Below are 21,803 nucleotides of genomic sequence, written 5' to 3'. Positions count from 1 at the left end.
CCGAGAGAGACTTTGATGGCCAATATATTGCGCATCCCCCGTGCTGTCATCCGCATAGCAATGCATACTATCATTAGATATCATTAGTTATGCCGCATGAAAAGCATGGGGGAGAGAATACCAGTGTTAATGATTATGGTATCGAAGAAGCAGCCGTCTACGACGACTGTGATGATCCGCTCATCCAAAATCCTACTTGCAGAGTTCCCCGGGCATTCCGTAAGCTGATAACTTAGATATAAGTGCCGTATGTCAGACGCTATCGAAGGTTTTCGCGATATCTAGGCTTACAGCGAGAGTCTGAGCCTCTGCCGACTGACCCGCTCCCTCACAGAAGTGGAGTTAACGAACCCACAAAAAAAAACCGAAGTTTCAAAGGAGAGTGACTCCATATACTTGAAGCAGTTCGCTTTTCAGTGACTAGATTTCAAAAAGGATTACACACAAACCACAGACAAATAAACTTCTTGAAACAAAGCTAAACTTTAAGGACAAGTAACAAGCCTTACTCAATCCTAAGCACTGCTCTTGATTGAGCTATTTTGATGGATAGGTATGGGAAACCCTAGAAAAACCCCGAGGATGTTGGAGTTTCGCCTTCCAGACTTAACATATAATACCCGAAGACCACGTATTAAACAGAAACAATTACAATTATCTCAGGAATAACTACCCCTGTTGAACAACAGAGTAGGCATTGAGAGAGCTTTTTGTCGAAGGCCTTGCGAAAGTCGACAAAGAAGATAGCGGAAACTCTGAAGACGTTTCGATTTTTTGTGTAAAGCTCTCTCTGCTGCTTTTTCTTACCTTTGACAAATGTCGCTTGCTCAATACCGTTATTTTGGGGTTCAGAAAAGCTTGCAGTCTCGTATTAATGACATGACATTTTCCATGACCTAAGCAATTTCATAGATGCTAAAGGGTTCATGAGCATAAATAGGTTTCATACTTCAGTGTTCATAAGCTACTGTTGCACGTTTAAACCCGATGAAACAGTATTTTTTTAAAAAAAAGGTCACATGACTTCACAGCTTGTGTTTCCACCATGTTTCCACCCAAAAACGACAACTAACCAAAAGTCTTCGTCTTTTTGACATTCTCTTCAGACAGATATGACATTTCACAGTCAAAAAACCAAAAGTGAAATTATACAATAATTTAGCAATTTTTAGTTATATAATTTACATAAGACAAGAATCTAGAATGAAGTTACCTTTGATTTAATTAACTATTTATTAGCAAATTTTATTTTCACTGAATCTGATGCAAACAAACGAACATTTCAAGTGTTATATTTCTTAAAAACAGTTTATCGTACAACATTTGATAGCATTTTATCAGTAACCTTGTGGGAGGTCATTTACATTAAAATAAATAGTAATTACAAAATAAAATTATCAGTTGTACTTGCATTTTCGTTATCATAGTTAAGCAAATATCGAATATGAGATTTATTTACGTCTCTCAGTGCGGATGAATCGATCGCGTAGAGAGGCCGCACCTCATTTTACTCCTCGTCATCTCCAATCGTCAATGTTTGCATGTACATAAAAAATAAGATTATTTCGAGTCACACGTGGTATTTTTTTTTATAAATTATCAGTGATTTACCACCTGCACACTGCCTACAATAGTAGTCCGACGTATTATAAGTAGTTCGATTGATTACGGAACATGTCACAGTTAAAGTTGATAAGCCGCGTTAGTCGCGTTTTATCCGGTGCGGTGAAACGTTCAGAGTTATTCGAAATTAACAAAGTAAACACGAACAACGCAAGAACGATGGCATCCAAAGGCTTGACTGTGGAAAACATGAATCCCAACATTGTCAAGTTGGAATACGCTGTGCGCGGGCCCCTTGTCATTCGCGCTGGCGAGATTGAAAAAGAACTTGAGAAGGTACTTTTGAATTTCTAAAAACTATTATTAGGGCTACTTTCATGATTATTGCATGACAAATAGCTTTTTACATAAGGCAAGAAATTTTCAAATGAACATAACTTTTTCAAATATTTAAAATTTAAATGTTGCACCTATTTCAAATATACAATTGTAACATATTGACAATATATGTATAAGCTATCATTGAGAGCTTTGAGGCCCCCTATGATTGTTTTACTAGTGTGAAACTACAATCTTCATTCATTTCACAATTCTATTACAAATATGCTAATTGAGGGACAGGACGTATTGAGAGAAACAGGATGTATCCTAATGAACATAGAAACATAGATAGAAGATTAAAATACCTAGATTTTATTGTTTTTAAGTCAAAGTTTAAAGTGGCAAAGATTGAATCAATTTTGTAGACATGTTATTACAACACTTACTGGTTTGTACCACTATACTGCTTACTTCAGCTATGATTCAAAGGAGAATAAGAATATGTATCATTAAAAAATGTATTTAAGTCTTACTAATGTAAAATAAGTATTACCAATTCAAGAAGTAATTTTTACATGTAACTACTGAGCAAGAACTCTGAAAATCATAGCTACGTCAACACCATGACTGAAAATTAATACAAAAATACGAGTCACTTATGTAATAGATTAAGAATGTCTTTTATGGTAGGTGATGATTGCATCATGATAGATTTTTCATTATCATCATTTATGTGTTGTTAGATAAACAAATATTAACATTTTAAACAAACATCCAATTCAGTATATTGTTTTATTATTTACAAAGACACATAAATACAGTGTGCTTGTTAATAAATGGATATGGATATTTACTTGGCATTGTTAACATGCGGTCTATATGGTTCATATGCTGAAAAGTAATTCTGAAAACTCACGACCCTTCGCCAATTTAATGGAAAAGTTGGATTGTGCTGTAGACTCATCTGCCTACTGGCTATGCTAATAAGTGTTTTATATTAAAGAGAAATTAAGTGAGCCATGATAGTTTTGGACATTTTATTATTGTTGTTGATATTATTAAAATGTGGGTATTTGTGTATTTGCAAATATGGTGCTGTTCATAAAACATTGAAATTAAACTTAAGGTCCATGTAGATTATTAAGACAAATACAAGATTAAACCATAAGTGTCCCCAATCATAATAATTTATTAATGCCGTATAGATAGGAATATAAATATAAATAATATTTGTTTTATTCTTATATTTTGCACCTATTTATTATCGTTCAATTTTTTACTTTTTTATTTATGCTATTTAAGTATTATATTTAGATAGCAAAGTATTATTTCCTATATTAATAGAAATTTATAAATTCTATATCTAAATAGGAATTGGTTCCGACTGTAATAACATGCATAGATAACAGAAGAACTAAATAATTTTCATTCTTAGCCATTACAGACACCCTATCCACCATAGGGATGTAGAAAGCTTAAAATCTCTACCTAAATTCTTTAAATTATTTAATGTCATAAAAACCCTGAAAAAAGCAAATCTAAAGAATATTAACAACAGGTCTTTCTGGTTTGTTACCAGAAGTACATATATATGGCTTGCCTCTGCATTTCATAATTATATCTGCGATTGCATTTTGGTTGGAAGTGTAGGTTAGCCATTGTAGTATAAAATTAGACTTAGAACTCATGTCTCAAGGTGGGTGGCAGCATTCATGTTTTTGAACTTTATGGGTGTTGGTGACCATTTAACACAAGATGTGTCACGGCACTACTGAATCTACCGAAACAATAAAAAATACAGGGAAAATTCTCTGCATCAGAGAACTTAACCTACTCTGAGAACTTTATCCATATCATCTAAATTTGACATGATGTACACACAAACTAATTTTGTCTCAAATGTGAACATAGTGCTTATGTTTATTCACACTTTTTACAAAAGCAAAGAAATGTGCAAGCCTCAATGTAAATGACATTGGTTAACTTGTATACAGAGATGTAACTGTATTAGCGTTCAATCGTAAGAATACCAATTGTTCTAAAGAAATGCGTATTTATTACTTGTATAATAAAAATATGATCCAGAAAAATGTATAATTTTACAATTTTACTGTTGGTAGGCTGTGTTGCCGTAGCTGTGATGAAGTCGTCGTGGCCTGAAGGATAAGACGTCCGGTGCATTCGTGTTGAGCGATGCACCGGTGTTCAAATCCCGCAGGCGGGTATCAATATTTCTGATGAAATACGTACATAACAAATGTTCTCGATTGACTTTCACGGTGAAGGAATAACATCGTGTAATAAAAATCAAACCCGCAAAATTATAATTTGCGTAATTACTGGTGGTAGGACCTCTTGCGAGTCCGCGAGGGTAGGTACCACCACTCTACCTATTTCTGCTGCGAAGCAGTAATGCGTTTCGGTTTGAAGGGCGGAGCAGCCGTTGTAACTATACTGAGACGTTAGAACTTATATCTCTAGGTGGGTGGCGTATTTACGTTGTAGATGTCTATGGGCTCCAGTAACCACTTAACACCAGGTGGGCTATGAGCTCGTCCACCCATCTACGCAATAAAAAAAAGCCTACTTAAGTAGGTAACTTTATTTACCCATTTCTACCACGAAGCTGTCATGCGTTCCGATTTGAAGCATAGGACAGCTCCAATACACAATACAATTGAGAATTGGACCTCAGTGTGCTTAGTGCCAGTTTTTTAACGTCTCGATAGCGTAAAAGTTAGCTTATATTTGTATGGAATGGCATCGTTTGCCTACGTTTGCCGCTATAGGGCGCTGTTCCAACTGCATACAAAGTTGGGTTAACTTTTACGCTATCGAGAACGTTAAAAAACTCGCACTAAGCACACTGGTCTCATTAAGTGTTGCTTAGTTCATATTATGTATAGTTATGTGCATAGAAACAGGTGGGACATTTTTTTAATAAAAAAAATTATTGGTTGCCAGTAGAGTAGGTATATCGTGATTTCACACCACTCGATCTATTATTTGATCACGAATTTGACATTTTGACTTAGGTTGAGAGCGCCTACAATAAATAAATAAAAACAATTCTACCACTTCAAACCTTTTCCATTGATAAAAAGTTTATAAGATTCCACTCCATCGATTAATATATATTATCAGAACGTAAACAGATTATCTTGGCAACTTCCATTATCATAACGAAATATTAAAGCAAAGTTAATTACGTAATATGATTGTTACATGTTTGCACATGCGTTACTGAGATATGTAGTTCATTGCAAATAATGTTTAATATTTGGTGGGAGAAAGGAAATTTTTGTAATTATAAAGACCAGATTTGATTGAGAAAGGCATATAGGATATCTCGTTAACTTTTTAGATCGATTTGATTCACCCTTTTACCTGATCAAGGACACGTTCGGCTTTGGTTAGTGATGATATCAAAGAGAGTGTCTCAAAGAACTACGTGAAGGTATCAAAAAATTTTGACTCAAAGACGACACACCAGGAAAGAACGAACGTTTGTCTAAGTAATCTTCATGACGCTAATTTTGGTTGTAAATAATAATAATAATAGATTTGGCACCGCTTCGATCCGTGATTAATGCCAATGTCGTCTGAATTGGGATGTAGATAGACAGTATTTGACTGATTTTATTGTGAATTGAAAGAGAATGTACCCGGTGTCTCCATCCTGCTTCTGTCGCAAGTATGAGCTTCGAAGTGTGGGATATTCGCTGTTATGACTGATGTAGACAAGAGCCTCTCTGACAATGTAAATAATATATGTATGTTTATTGCAGGAACGTACTCCATTTGAATATTTTAGACGTCCGTGCTATTATTTAGCCTGAAACCTCATTAACATTAACCGTTGACGCGAATGGTTGTATTAAACATATAATTATATATGTATGTGTGTGTAATGACTGCGATGCTCATATACAAGCGTCACCGGCTTATTTAGTATCTTATTTCTAAAATTTAAACGAACCCATAGAAGTTTTTCACATTTGAATGATACACGCTTGTATTGTCACAAGTTTTACTATTCATCATTATAACAATATACATATTTTGTCAAGAAGAATAGAATTAGTTCTCCTTGCCCGTGGGTGATTATGTAAGACCGATCGCGTGTGTACGAACATTAACTTAAATAAACAAGTATAAAGTGTGACGCAATGCAGTTCACACAATTTTACTTCACTGTCACTGAGCAGGTGTATGCGCGGAAAAGAAAATAGGTATTCTTAACTATCAAGTAAATTTATAACTGGGGCGCGATCGAAACCACTTACATATGGTGAGCCGTAGACTTGTCTATCAACATTGATCGTAAGATGCACCTCATAATAATAAATTTGAATAGGTACCCCGGTTTGAGTGTACGAAGACTTGGGAGGAACGTACGAACCTTTAATAATGATTGTTATAACACTGAATACAGGTGTCAAAGTTCTGACTGTAAGTCATCGTTTCGGAAAATTTCCCATAGCTGCCATAGCATCAGTGTGTGATCAAATATTCGAAAGGTACGGTCTCTACGTTAACTTTAACGTTCTCGATAGCGTAAAAGTTAGCTCATATTTACGTCGCGTCTACACTATGAAATTAGTTGCATGACACTAATTTCACCAAAATATCGCGCAGGGCACGAAACTAATTTGCATGCATGAAATTAATGCATGCATTACGAAAGTATTAAATTACACGTGAAACTGTTGGTAAAACTAATGTCACGAAATTAATTTCATGCCACTAATTTCGTAATGTAAATTCGCCTTTATGGATTGGGATCGTTTGCCTACGTTTGCCGCTAGGGGCGCTGTTCCAACTGCATACAAAATTGAGTTAACTTTTACGCTATCGAGAACGTTAAAAAACTCGCACTAAGCACACTGTGCTCTCTGTTTTGTTTGTTTGGTTACCTTGCGTTATTTCGTCATCACTGTTTTCTATGTTAATTAAAAGTATTTGGTAAAAGATAAGATTGGATGTATCTGCTTATGTAAACTAAGAGCTTAAGAACAAAAACAATAAATTAGTAAAGTGTTTACATAATTTAAAATTTTAAACTGTATTTGTTACGGCTTTAGCGTAAGTCTGTTAGTGAATAAGGAAAGTACCTCTTCAGTCTGAAAGAGATTAGCACATTGTTTGATTAGTTATAAAAATATATAACATTAAAACACACATGAAACCAAAAAAATAAAATTTTTTTTTTTTTTTTAAAAAGTAGCCTATGTTCATCAGGGACAATGTCGGCTTCTAATGGAAAAAGAATTTTTCAAATCGGTCCAGTAGTTTCGGAGCCTATTCGAAACAAACAAACAAACAAATCTTTCCTCTTTATAATATTAGTATAGATTAGTATAGATTAAAATTTTAAACTGTATTTGTTACGGCTTTAGCGTAAGTCTGTGAGTGAATAAGGAAAGTACCTCTTCAGTCTGAAAGATATTAGCACATTGTTTGATTAGGTATAAAAATATATATAAACTAGCGACCCGCCCTCGCTTCGCTTCGGAAACATTAAAACACACATGAAACCAAAAAAATAAAATATTTTTTTTTTTTTAAAAGTAGCCTATGTTCATCAGGGACAATGTCGGCTTCTAATGGAAAAAGAATTTGTCAAATCGGTCCAGTAGTTTCGGAGCCTATTCGAAACAAACAAACAAACAAATCTTTCCTCTTTATAATATAATTATAATTATAATAAGTATAGATTAGTATAGATAAAGTAAAATGAAAATGATGAAGAAAGAAGAGAGATATCTATATGTCCACTCTGGTACTTTACACCTTGAAGGTTAATAACTGCGAATTGCAATGACTCTCATTGAACCGTAGTCTTAAAAAACCATTAGTTATACAAACCTGACCACAAAAATGCGGGCGGGCAGATCTCGGTACTCATAGCGCTCCGGATACTGGGACCGTCGATATGCGTTTACTGGTGGTAGGGTGTATGAACAACCACCACAGACAGCTGAACCAAGTTTACACCTTGAAATTACGGCACTAGGACAAAAAAAGTCCTTATTCGCCTCATATGGAACTGAATTAAATTCAGTTAAATAAATTAGCGATCCACTTTGTTAGAAGTGTCCGATTGTGGGACACCTTGTATATACCTTATATATACAGGTACACACATATAAGTATATATATATAGTAGGTATATACTAATATATAAATCGACAGTGATTTTTACGGATGTTTCGTTATAACCACTGAACCATGCATCCGATTGACTTGAAACTTGGTATTCATGTAGAAAATACATGTACTTAATGGATAGGCTAATATTTATATGAGTGTTGGACTCCCTACACCAGTTGCGGGGGCTTTAATAATGACGATGAGAGTGAATGAGATGAGATGAATGAGAATCTTTGTGGGGGTGAGAAATAATAATGTTAATTTTAAATGCCCAGCGAAGCGGACGGGTACAGCTATATAGTAAAATATAAAATTGGTGATACAATTGTTTCAGGGCGCACAGAAACCTTTCAAGCGAGTGATCAAGGCGAATATCGGAGATGCCCATGCCATGGGACAGAAGCCTATCACTTTCATCAGACAGGTCAGTGGGATAATTTCTGTACTATGTTATCATTAATCGTACCATCATAACAGTTATTATTTTTCAAGAATTTACTTGAATCTTACGGTCTAGCTATAAAAGCAAAAGCTATATTGTGTATCCCGGTATGTCTCGGTTATCACTTATAGCAGGTGTGAGATCGTCCCGCCAAAAGTTAACACAAACTGCTCCGTACCACATGGTAACGGCAATCAGTATGATAACGTTTTACGATAAGAATCCGAACAGTCTTATCAGTGCATTGAATTGTTTTGTGAACGAGTTACCGCAGCAAGCTCATCTAAATGAGGCGGTGCGCACACGATGCTGTGCTGCAGTCAATGTCGAACCTAGAGATCATGTAATTAATAATCCACTTAATTGGAAAATAAATCCTATGTGTACGACTACAAACACACATAATCACTACATAGTATAAAACAAAGTCGCTTTCTCTGCCCCTATATCTGTCTGTCCCTATGTATGCTTAAATCTTTAAAACTACGCAACGGATTTTGATGCGGTTTTTTTTAATAGATAGAGTGATTAAAGAGGAAGGTTTATATGTATTATAACATCCATTAAATAGTGGAGAAATCAATAATAAATTACAGTTTCCGAAGCGAAGCGAGGGCGGGTCGCTAGTGAAAACATAAATGACACAGCACAGCAGTGACGTAGCCAGGGTTGGAGGGGGCAAAGAGGGGTATCATGCCCCGGGCGCTAATCGTAGAGGGGCGCGAAAAGGTCCACAAAACAAAAAAACATTGGATAATTTTTTTATTTTATTATAATTTATTTCTGGAAAATATTACGTGCCCCGAGCGCGACTTAAGATTGCTGCAACACTACAGCACGGGCTTTTAATGTATTAGACGGTACTTAACACATAACGACGGGGGAAAGGCTATTTGGTTTATGCGACTTTTTTGTAAATTGCCACTTGAAGTTAAAAATTTGGAAAAAATATCTTAGCAAAAAACTTGTTCAAAACTATTTGCATGGAGTAAACTTAGTTGAAGTTCAATTAAATATATCGAACTGTTGATGCTAATACCAAATAAAACGAAACTTTAATTAATTACAAATATAAATATCGCGTATCAAACGTAATGTCGCTTAAACCAAATGCCTTTCACCCCTCGATGTTATGATTAAATGTCGACGAATGACCTCGTATTTATTTCGAATGTCCACGATAGTTTTTGTTCCGAAACGGCCGCGAATCATAAATTGAAATTAATAAGCGTGCTGTAAAACAAGTATGAGTAGATACAACAAACATAGTTTGAATTATGTCCGCGACCAGCGCTAATTGAACAACATAAAGGCTTCGTCAAACAGAACGCGTACTTAACGCGCGTCAGCGCGCTAAACTGTCGGCGCGTTGTGACGCCGAGATGTGTTGTACTACTATGGTAATATACTGTCAAACAGAGCGCCAGCCAACGCTAGCAGAACGCAATGCTTTGTCGCGGCGTTAGGACGATTCGACATCAGGCGTTGTAATCTTTTACAAATTTTATTTTAGCGTCCAAGTAAATTTGAATTAAAATACTAGATAGTGCCCGAAAAATACCCATGCCCGAGTGATTCAGATATGTCATTGTATAATACAATGCCACATCTGAATCACTCGACATCTTAATACTTTTAAATTTTCACATTGCTGTCAAAAGGCACTATTGTTTGGCAAATGTTACGTTGCGTCGAGGATCGTTAGGCTCATCTAATCAATTTATGTGACATGAAAAGAGCGCGACATTAAAACGCAGCGCTAGGTACGCGTTCCGTTTGACGAAGCCTTAAGTTCATGAGCTCTAGAGCGCGCGTCAGTACGTGACGTCAAAGCTTACGTCTTACAAAAATCAATACTTTTGCTTGTGTTGTTTATCGGTATTCTCTAGCGATAAAGCTTATAAGTTTTATACTGTAATTGTTTCTGCCTACAAAGAAGCTATAGCTCTACTAGTAGGTGGGTTATCACCCTGTCTATTTCTGCCGTGAAGCAGTAATGCGTTTCGGTTTGAAGGGAGAGGCAACCGTTGTACTGTACTGTTCTGAGACTTATAATAGAATACATGTCTCAAGATGGGCGGCGATGTGATTGATGTCTATGGGCTCCGGTGACCACTTAACACCAGCTGGACCGTGAGCTCTTCCACCCATCGTAGCAGTAAAAAAAGTATTTTCAAAAGCCTTGGTTTTCTTTTGCTTCATAGAATATGCAGACAAGCTACACTCAGACCCTAAACTTCAAATATCTTTAACTCTGACCTTGTAATCTCCGCTCAACCAACAAGACAAACTGTATATACATAGTTTTTTACATATAATCATTCAATTGCTGCTTGGACTTTAAACGATCAATAAATTTATTGAAATTAATAGTTAAGAACTCATGCAAGGCTACCTCGAATCAAATATGTATGTATTATGATAGTCGTCCATGACGCTACTGATAGAAGTAAGAACTGTGGTATAGTTATAAAAGTCCAAAAACCTGTTAATGATTGTCACTGCTTAGCTTCTTTTCATGGTCTCAATGAAGGAAGTCGTCGGAAAGGATAAGACGCGGTGCATTCGTATCGAGCGATGCGTCTGTATCGGTGTTCGAAATCCGCAGACAGCTATCATTATTATTAATGAAAAACGTTCTTAACAAATGTGTATACTTTCACGCTGAAGGAATAACATCGCGTAATCAAACCCGGAAAAACTATAATTTGCGTAATTACTGATAGTAGAACGTGCTGTGAGTCCGTACGGTTGGATACCACCACCCTGCCTATTTCTACCGAATTCATGTCTCAAGGTGGCTGACGGCATTTACATGGTTGATATCTATGGGCTCCAAGGATCAATTAACATCAGGTGGGCCGTGAGCTCCTTCAACTAGTCTTTCTTTTCTTTTTAAGAAAAGCGACAATGACCCTTCACCTGGTGAAACTGGAAAAGCTCTAGAGCCACCAGTAATACGTCAATCATAAAAAAACAATTTGTTGTTTGAAATAAGATCGGGCAGAACATGTGACCTGAATGGACACTAACATGACATTAACTGTATTTCAGGTAATGGCGTGCCTGGCCCTCCCCGACCTCATCGAGAAGGGAATCTTTCCAGAGGATGTGAAACAGAGAGCCCGAGAGATTTTGGATGCTTGTGGGTGAGTTTCGAAGGAACTATGTAATGACTAGCGAATTTTCTTTTATACAAATCTGAACCTGAGAAAATGATGTAATATAGGATAGTGGTAGTGGGAGGACCTTTAGTGGTTACTGGAGCCCATAGTACATCTACAACGTAAATGCGCCACCCACCTTGAGATGTAAGTTCTAAGATATCACTATAGATACAACCATATATTGATTTCGGATATCCGATTTAAAAACCATATATTTTTTGAAAACATATATTTCTGGATTCATATATTGACAGATATCCTAGCCGTTCATTTGGTCATTCTATGATTTCCCAACACTATACATTGTCATTGGTTACTCGTCGGCCATTGTTGTTTACTACATTAATCTACTAATCTTAACAGAATATTTTATTCACAAGGATTTATAAAAAATATGTTTTTTTTTTTACGTTATTACAAAGTTAAGTCGTACACTGTGTGCATTACTACTAAAAATCTTACGTTATGGACGTTTTTTCCCGGTTAGGGTACCCCTCCGCATCGTCCCATAAGGAACTTCATTCCAAAAAAATATACATAAACGCAATGCCGAATGTACAGAGTGAAAACTAATTCAAAAGTTTTACAAGATGAATAGACACTGTAACAGTTAAGTGCGGATGTGTCCAGGGGCGGCTCCGTGGGCTCGTACACGGCGTCGCACGGCATCGAACTGGTGCGGCGCCGCGTGGCCGACTACATTCAGCGCCGGGACGGACACCCCGCGCACTGGGAGGACATCTTCCTCTCCTCCGGGGCCTCCACCGCCATCAAGAACTGCCTGCAGCTGTTCTGCAACGATCTGGGAGGAAAAACTTCAGGTTCCTTTACGATCGATCTCATTGATTATAAATTCGTGGGAGATACGATATAGACCCGGGCGCCGCGCCGACGTCATTTCGGATCCTCCCGATCCACTAACGGTGCTATTAGGTACCTCAAGCACCGGTCATCGTCCTCGTCGAACCCGTCGCTTGCGACGAAGGGCTCTACGAGTAAATTAACCCACAGCCCACTGAGTTTCTCGCCGCATCTTCTCAGTGGGTCGCGTTTCCGATCCGGTGGTAGATTCTGCCAAGCACGGCTCTTGACGACATCGTCAGGTTTGAGCCCCGTGAGCTCACCTACTAGGTAAAGTTACGCTGAAAAAGCTTCTCAAGGCTATTATCAGCTTAAGTAGGCAAAAAAAAAGCGCCGCGCCGCCAGCCCACACAAGCTCGCTGTGTCTCGTAGGGCGAGGGGGGTCGCCCCCCGGCACTACACGCGGACGTCGCTCCCGGGACTGTGCCGTGTCACATTGCTTGTGTCATAATTTTGAACTTTTAAAAATACATTTTTCGTGTGCATTATTTAGTTGGTTTGGATAAACGTGCCCCCAATGCCGCCGAGCCCACCCAACATTGAATGGTTACCCGAAAAATGGTCTTCAAAACGTAATCAAGCCTTGAATTACATTACCACAATTGTTCTTTTATTCATCAAACCGGAATAAATAATTTGTTTCGTGGCCGAAATATCTATAACTTTAAAATATGTAATAACGCGTGTCCCGCTGGCGGAGAGTTGACGCGCACTTGGTGTCGCTGCAGGAGTCATGATCCCCATCCCGCAGTACCCGCTGTACTCGGCCTCGCTGGCGGAGTACGGCCTGGCGCAGGTCGGCTACTACCTCGACGAGGAGCACCACTGGGGGCTGGACCTCCGCGAGCTGGAGAGGTCCCTCGCCGAGGCCAGCGCCACTTGCAACGTCAGGGCCCTGGTCGTCATCAACCCCGGGAACCCGACAGGACAGGTCAGCGCTCTTAGTGAAGTCACGCGTAATCTGTATATTAATACGTGAAGCAAAAACTTTGTACCCCTTTTTACGAAAATAGCGCGGACGGATGAGTATGAAATTTCCCACATTTATAGAGAATATAGTGAAGGAGTGCAGAAACTTAATTTTTTTTTTAAATTATGCATAAAAATAAATTAAATCAATAAAAAACAACATTACACATACTACTATGTATTTGACACACATATGCATACTATTTGCTTACTGTCAAACTTCTTATTGCATAAAGTCTGTGGTCAAATTGAGAATAGGTTCAATACTGTTTGTCTTTATAGTCTAAACTCTAAAGTATAGTCTTGGAAATCTGTGATTATCTTCTAATATATAAAATTCTCGTGTCACAATGTTCGTTCCCATACTCCTCCGAAACCGCTTGACCGATTCTCATGAAATTTTTTATGCATATTCAGTAAGCCTGAGAATCGGCTACTATCTATTTTTCATACCCCTAAGTGATTAGGGTTGTCCACCCCTAACATTTTTTTTTTAATTGGACATTTTTTTTTTTGTTATTATGAGGTATTATGTGGTTGAATGAGGTTTTGTTATTTTTATTATATATTCCCTCATCGTTCACAGCACTACATACCTCTTTCACTCATTTACTACATCCTTACACACTTACAATAAGTTAGTTTTTTATTCTACACTAGAAATTCCCTAGAAATCTTATATATGGCAAAACAATGTTTGCCGGGTCAGCTAGTATAAGTATAATAATAGTGTTTGACAATAGAAACATGATAGTGTACAAAGTTATAATTTCAATTAATTATAGTCGAATTTCGACTACCGGGAGACCACTAGTGAGAACTAATAGGTATACATACCATGCGAAAGAGACATTCTTATCATGTCTTAATGTTTAAAGTCCAACTTCTGGATATTGAGCAAATTAATCTGCTCTTCATACAAATGCTGGCATAAAAAGTGTGAATCGAACCCACGACTTGCGGTCCAGCATTCACGGCCGCCTAACTACTGCGCCATCCGATTTCCGATAATATTGAATTTCGCGTTGCCGCAGGTGCTGACCCGAGACAACATCGAGTCGATCATAAAGTTCGCGAAGAAGCACGGTCTGTTCTTGTTCGCGGACGAGGTGTACCAGGACAACGTGTACGCCGCCGGGAGCAAGTTCCACTCGTTTAAGAAGGTTCGCGCCCCTCCCCAACCCCCCGCTTCTGTCCCCCCCGCCGGCCAGTTGCCCTAACGGAGCCGGTTGTTGCGCAGGTGCTGGTGGAGCTTGGCGACGACTACAAGGACGTGGAGCTGGCGTCGTTCATGTCGGTCAGCAAGGGGTACATGGGCGAGTGCGGCGCGCGCGGCGGCTGGGCGGAGCTACGCGGCGTGAACGCGGCCGTGCGGGCGCAGCTCTACAAGTGCATCAGCGCCATGCTGTGCCCCAACGTGCTGGGACAGGCCGCCATCGACTGCGTGGTCAGTCGACACTCGATACTGTACTGTAACTATACTGAGAGTTTAGAACTTATATCTCAAGGTGGATGGCGCATTTACGTTGTAGATTTCTATGGGCTCCAGTAACCACTTAGCATCAGGTGGGCTGTGAGCTCGTCCACACATATGAGCAATAAAAAAAATAAAAAAATACTACCGTCGGTCTACCGACCAATATCATCCGCTCGGTGGAAGAATATAAATAAACATTACTGTTGTTAAGGGTGATCGCACGTATACAATTTCAAGTTGGCCGACTAAATCGCAGAGTGTAGTAATAATAGACATAGAAACTTATGATAGCACGCACATCTTATTCAACTAAATTGTCTGTAATCAGAATCGAAATGCTCATCCGAATTCTTAATTAAAAAGTTGAGCAACTATCGGCCAATTCAGCTATCAGCACGGAGTCCGTATTTAAAACCGCGGACTATGTAACTTGGTCAATTCCACGGCAAAATGCAATCGAGCCACACGCGTGCGCGAGATTGCCCCTTTGCCAGTGTATTTTTTTTTTGCTGACCCAATAAGATATACAAACTCATGAAAAGAAGAAATACTCATTCTTTAGTATGAAAAAAATATATCTGGGTAACAACATCTCAGTTTAGAATGTATGATGTTTTTTTTTCTTATATTTTATTGCCTTTGTAGGCAGACGAGCATACGGCCCACCTGATGGTGAGTGGTTACCGTCGCCCATGAACTTCAGTAATGCCAGGGGCAGAGCCAAGCCGCTGCCTACAGTTCTTACAGTTGCCCATGTTCTAATCTGTCACTTAATATAGAATGCACCCAAAATGTTCTCTTCTATTTTCGTCTTCTTTTCATTAATATAGCAAGGAGTGCGTTATTTTTCACGCATTTTATCGCAGACGTTACCGCGATTGCAACACTGTCACCAACTAAGTCAGTAAAGGTCATCTCATTTCATTTAAATTCATCCCAGTTGATTAATGTCTCAAATTAATCATCTTCATTTCATTTCATTTCATTTTACTCCATATTATCATTTTTCATAAAAATAAGAATATAATTTAAAATAAGACATGAATTAAAAGTCTTAGTTACCAGGTCATAAAATCCCTTAAAAAAGTCAGTAAAGGTCCGCGGCCGGTAACCAATTATGTAAAGGCCCACGATTTAGTTGCTCGATAGTCGGCCAACTTGAAATTGTATCTGGGCCACCCTAATGCGACGTGGTGTGTGCGCGGACACAGGCGCGGCCCCCGCAGCCCGGCGAGCCCTCCTACGAGCTGTACATCAAGGAGAAGACGGACGTGCTGGACTCGCTGAAGAAACGCGCCGAGATGATAGTGGACGCCTTCAACCAGATGCAGGGCTTCAAGTGTAACGTCGTGCAGGTACGGAGCCCGGGGGGGACTCATATTTGTGAGTGGGTGGCGAGGTTTATATTGTTCACTAGCTGACCCGGCAGACTTCGTAGTGCCTCAATCGATAAATAAAAGACATAAAGTTTTGTATGAAATAAACTTAAAACAAACAAAACGAATCCGTTCGACGGGGGACATATCACAGGAAAAACAAAATTGTTATTTTTATTGAATTCCGAGCATTTTCATATTTATCTACATTTTAAACCTTCTCTGGACTTCCACAAATAATTCAAGACCAAAATTAGCCAAATCGGTCCAGCCGTTCTCGAGTTTTGGCGAGACTAACGAACAGCAATTAATTTTTATATATATTGTTCATTTCTATAAGCTCTGGTGACCGCCTAGCACTAGGTGAGCTGTTAACTCGATCGCCTATCTAAAAAAAAAAAACCGACATCATTTTGAAATTATGATAACTCGTTTCACAACATTCGATTGTGTTGAACCACGTCATTACGGATCCTCCCGATCCATTAACGGTGCTTTTAGGTACCACAAGCACCGGTCACCGTCCTCGTCGAACCCGTCGCTTGCGACAAAGGACTCGACGAGCGAATTAACCCATAGACACAGCCCACTGAATTTCTCGCCGGATCTTCTCAGTGGGTCGCGTTTCCGATCCGGTGGTAGATTCTGCGAAGCACGGCTCTTGTTAGGGTCAGTGTTAGCATCACTCCGATTTGTGCCCCGTGAGCTCACCTACTAGTTAAGGTTACGCTGAAAGAGCCTCTCAAGGCTATCTATCAGCTTAGGTAAGAAAAAAAAAGTTGAACACTGTACATTGCTGGTCCGCAGGGCGCAATGTATGCCTTCCCGCGCTTCGAGCTGCCCCCCCGCGCCGTGGCCGCCGCCGCCGCCGCCGGCATCCCCCCCGACACCTTCTACGCCTTCAGGCTGCTCGAGGAAACCGGTGAGTGGGCGGATAGGGGAGATTCACATCTGAGATTTACGTTTATAGTTTTAAGGGATTTTATGACCTGGTAACTAAGACCTTTAGGTCAAGTCTTATTTTAATTTTAATGAAAACTTTTTTATATGAAAAATGATATTATGAAATGAAGTTATTATGAAACATGCAATGAAATGAGATGAGATAATATGGGATGAAATACAATCTCAGTAGAATGGTGGTCATTTAGTGAGACTTTTTCAGTGGACTGTGTTGGAGGATCCCAAGAAGTTACGTCCAGCGGCTTTGTTTCATTTTCCCACATTTGTGCACTTTCACAGATATTAAACAGTTAATAAACCACCGTTATTACACATTTAAACCTGAAGAAACACTAAATAGACAAAATAAAACCAATCACACAACTTCACTCCTCGCGTTCCCGCCAAAAAGTCCCTGAGATTGCTTAAACCACATGTATTTCCGAATCCGGCCATATCACAGTGGGGCACAATTTAAGCTCTGGGAGCTCGGCGCGGCCTTGAGGTCCTAAAGGAGTACAGGAACGTCGAACGACCTGGGCCGTGTCAAGGTTTCGACCTTGACGTAATCCAGAGTAGATTAGTTATAAATAAATAAATAAAAGATGTATTGTGTGGTATCGTGGAACACCGGATAGGAACGAAGTTTCTTATTATAAAAATATTAATTTTAAGTTCTATTCGAGGTATAAAGAAAATTAAACTGGAGGTTTCGCAACAACCCACGGTCATTCGGTAACGTGCGAACTTATCGTGGTACACTTCATTCACGGTTGTTTGTATAAGAGTTAGTGTATTGCGCAAACGAACGCTCTGAGATCGTGGTCAATTAATGATAAAAAAATATGTTATTTTTGTACGTTATTACAAAGTTAAGTCGTACACTGTGTGCATTACTAATAAAAATCTTACGTTACGGACGTTTTTTTCCGGTTAGGGTACCCCTCCGCATCGTCCCATAAGGAACTTCGTTCCAATACGACATTAGAATAATCAAAAGTATTTTGGTGTATCGTGTCTGCGGCCAGGTATCTGCATAGTGCCGGGCAGCGGGTTCGGGCAGCGGCCGGGTACCTACCACTTCAGGACCACCATCCTGCCGCAGCCGGAACTGCTGCGAGAGATGCTGGACATCTTCAAGAAGTTCCACCAGAAGTTCACAGCCGAGTACTCGGGCTAGTCTGTCGACGCCCCCCGCCCCTCTGCCGCCGTCGCTTTATCCGCTTACGGCACCTACCTGGGAACACAAGCTTCAAAATCTAAACTGTTGTAACTATACTGAGACCTTAGAACTTGTATCTCAAGGTGGATGGCGCATTTACGTTGTAGATATATATGGGCTCCAGTAACCACTTAACACCAGGTGGACTGTGAGCTCATCCTATCAGCAAAGCAATAAAAAAGATTGCAGGGCGGCTGTCGTGCAATAGTAGATATTAACTAAACCCCAAATCGTACTAATCACATTTACAAAGTTAGCCTGTGGGGCCGCGCGCCCGCCCCCTCGGGGACCGACCCCCCTGGGGACCGCCCGGGAGCTCCCGCCCCCCGGGTCCGCCCCCGCGCCCGCCCCCTCGGGGCCGTGTGGTGCCACACAGAGCCGCTTGCTTCAAACATAACGCCGCGTGTCGCTTTATAATATTTATTAACTTACTAATGAGACAATATTCGTAATTATGATTTTAAAAACTCTCGTGGAGAATTGTACATTTCTGTTGGTGCGGGCGCCACCGCACTTTCAACACTATAGAAGAGAAAACAACGAACACATTTTGTTTACGTCGCGATATTCAAATAATAATTATACTACACATTGTTTCAGTTGTGTTATCCGTAATGTATTGAATTGTATACATATTTAAATAGTATTTGAATATTAAAAAACGACGGTAAAAGTGAAACTTTTTTCACATTATAGACATTTAACTATGACAAACAACACGTACATTAAACACTGACAAAACAAACAAAATAGCGTGGAGCACTGACACAAATGAGTAATAGTCTATACACTACTCGGTCAGCTGCTGCGAACTATAGGCGCCGCCATATTGGCCTTGGCTGCTCTGACGAGCGCCTTTCGCTTTATCCCTACTCCACGGCCGACCGTCACGCGACATGCAACACACAGACGAAAATTTTTGAGACGATGTAATAAAAAAGTTTCACTTTAAAAAAGAATTAATCATAGCAAATATGACATATTGTAACATTGAAAGACAATTTTCATCGTATCCCCCAGTGTAATCAATTCGTAGAGATAGTAATTTATTATTTAATAGGCTTTTTTAGCGTTTCTGAATTGTCTTGAGTTCGGGATGCGACTGAGTCGCTCGCATCAAATTGTATTGTTCCGAGATGAATTATATAATATATTTTTTAATTAATTTATAGCTTATTTATTGTTTTGATCTGGCTTCGTTGAATTAAAGTAACTTGTTACGTGAATCAGTGAAACACTGCTTTATTAAAATAATATTTGTATTAAGTATGATATTAATCTGGTAACATTCCTGTTAGGAAAGATGTTTTAAAACAAAATTAAATTTGTTTAGGTGAGCACGTTGTTAATAAAATGAAACAAAATATAGTATCTTGTGTTTTTATGTAGTTGTTTTGTTTTTTCCACTTACCTACTTCTGTTGGTCCCCCCTTCCCCCTCTCTATTACTTTTATCCATCAACAATTGAGGCCGTCAGCGCAAAAGTGGCCTAACTCACAATTCATGTTCGTGCTCAAGTAAAGCAATTTATTTAAAAAATAATAAATTTGATGCAAATCGGCCTTAGTTTCATCCATAGATAACACAGATGACTTCGTAAACGTTAGCGCGTATTTTTTTACCTACGAACTATTGTAAAGGTAACTTCGAACCTCATTATCTCTATACTAACTATGGTAAACTTAGGCCACTTTTGCGCTGACGGCCTCATTTTATTGTTCGGCTTCAGAGATGTCAATTTATTATAGTCCGTGCCTACAAAAATCAGAGACATCTATTATTTATAGATAACCTCAATCATAAAGTATAAACTTTAATATCTTTTTTTTGTGACTTTCTAATCACAAAAATATTTCTGATTAAGCTTAAGCTATGTTATTCCTATCGTTTTAGCATTTTTTTTATTTCAAGACGCCTCAAATTGATATCAGGTAAAATGTTGTATAGAAAGCTGCCATTGTTTTTTATGTCGCCTCTAAAGATCCCTTTATGATCGAGGAAGCGGCGAGTTTGATAATATCGACCTCTGACACATAAAATTAATCATCAAAATTCCAAGGATTGGTTGGGGAACTCCCCGGCACGTGACGGTGTAGGCAAACGAACACGTGCAATATTAATTATTAAAGGTAATTAACTTGTGTTATCGATAGCACTTCAGTTAAGTTTTAAGTAGAGCAAATTATGTACATGTTGTCTTTATCAACATACTTATAACAACATTAGGTATTTGTGACGGACTAGTCACCAACTTTTTTTTTTTTTATGATTGAAGGATTACTGGTGGCCCGGAGGCCTTTCCAGTTTCACCAGGATAGGTGGGCGAGCATAGGCTCAGCCAAGAGGGGTGGGATTTGCTAACAGCTATCCGAGCGCCTCCGAAGGAGACCTAACAGCTCAAGAGTAGCTGCTTCGCGAATGAATCTACTACCGGATCGGAATCGCGACCCGCTGAGAAGATCCGGCGAGAAACTCAGCGAGCTGATTCATGGGTTAGGGCGAACTCTTTGTCGAGTTCGACGAGTACGGTTACCGAGGTCCCTAAGCCTGCTCCTAGTGTTAGAGCTGAAGGCGTCTAATGCAAAGGTTATTGGATCTGATGGATCCGTAAGGACGTGTAAGTCACCAATCAGCCGTATGACGACTGCACATTTCAGAGACTCAAATTATTCGGTTTTACTGGTGGTAGGACCTCTTGTGATTCCGCACGGGTAGGTACCACCACCCCGTCTATTTCTGCCGTGACGCAGTATTGTGTTTCGGTTTGAAGGGTGAGGCAACCGCTGTACTGTTGAAATTGAGACTTACTCATGTCTCAAGATGGATGGCGGCATTTACGTTGTAGATATCTATAAGCTTCGGGAACCACTTAACAACAGGTGGGCCGTGAGATCGTCCACCCAGCGAAGCAATATAAAAAAAATCGGATAAAGTGCTAGGATTCTGCTCGTAACAGTAATCCAAGAAATACATATTTATGTGTACATGTCTTTTCATCAAAATAGTCCGTTATACTGGTAATGTAAGATCGTGTTTGGCGAGCCGAATGCCCGCCTGGTGCTAAGCGCGACTGACAACATGTGTGCCCGTTTTGAGAGATAACGATCGTCATACCTTGCAACTCACTGCATGTAATTGTGTCATGACGGAAAAGTGCAGATTTTGGTATTTACCTGAGCCGACCTGCGTCACACACACCCCGACGAATTCTGAGAACTGTTTAAATAAGGGTGTGGAACGTTATCTCAGATTGATACGCGTACAGCGATCCTATCGCTAGTGTCGGTACTTTCCTTAGTATGGAAGTAAT

The 21,803-nt window shown here is 39.3% G+C and overlaps 1 protein-coding gene across 1 annotated transcript; it reads left to right on the top strand.

Annotated features, from left to right (window-relative positions):
* The first annotated feature begins 1,089 nt into the window (after positions 1-1,089).
* Positions 1,090-19,861, top strand: LOC101746890 (alanine aminotransferase 1). The gene is made up of 10 exons (XM_038014037.2): positions 1,090-1,899; positions 8,372-8,461; positions 11,534-11,628; positions 12,277-12,467; positions 13,236-13,438; positions 14,511-14,639; positions 14,717-14,923; positions 16,165-16,308; positions 17,137-17,251; positions 18,300-19,861. Exons 1-10 carry the CDS (start codon positions 1,675-1,677, stop codon positions 18,449-18,451), a joined length of 1,551 nt encoding a protein of 516 aa, XP_037869965.1. The 5' UTR covers positions 1,090-1,674; the 3' UTR covers positions 18,452-19,861.
* Positions 19,862-21,803: the final 1,942 nt, after the last annotated feature.

The sequence above is a fragment of the Bombyx mori genome, chromosome 11 (genome assembly GCF_030269925.1).
Source record: "Bombyx mori chromosome 11, ASM3026992v2".
Lineage (NCBI taxonomy): Eukaryota > Metazoa > Arthropoda > Insecta > Lepidoptera > Bombycidae > Bombyx > Bombyx mori.
This window is presented reverse-complemented; position numbering and strand designations above follow the sequence as displayed.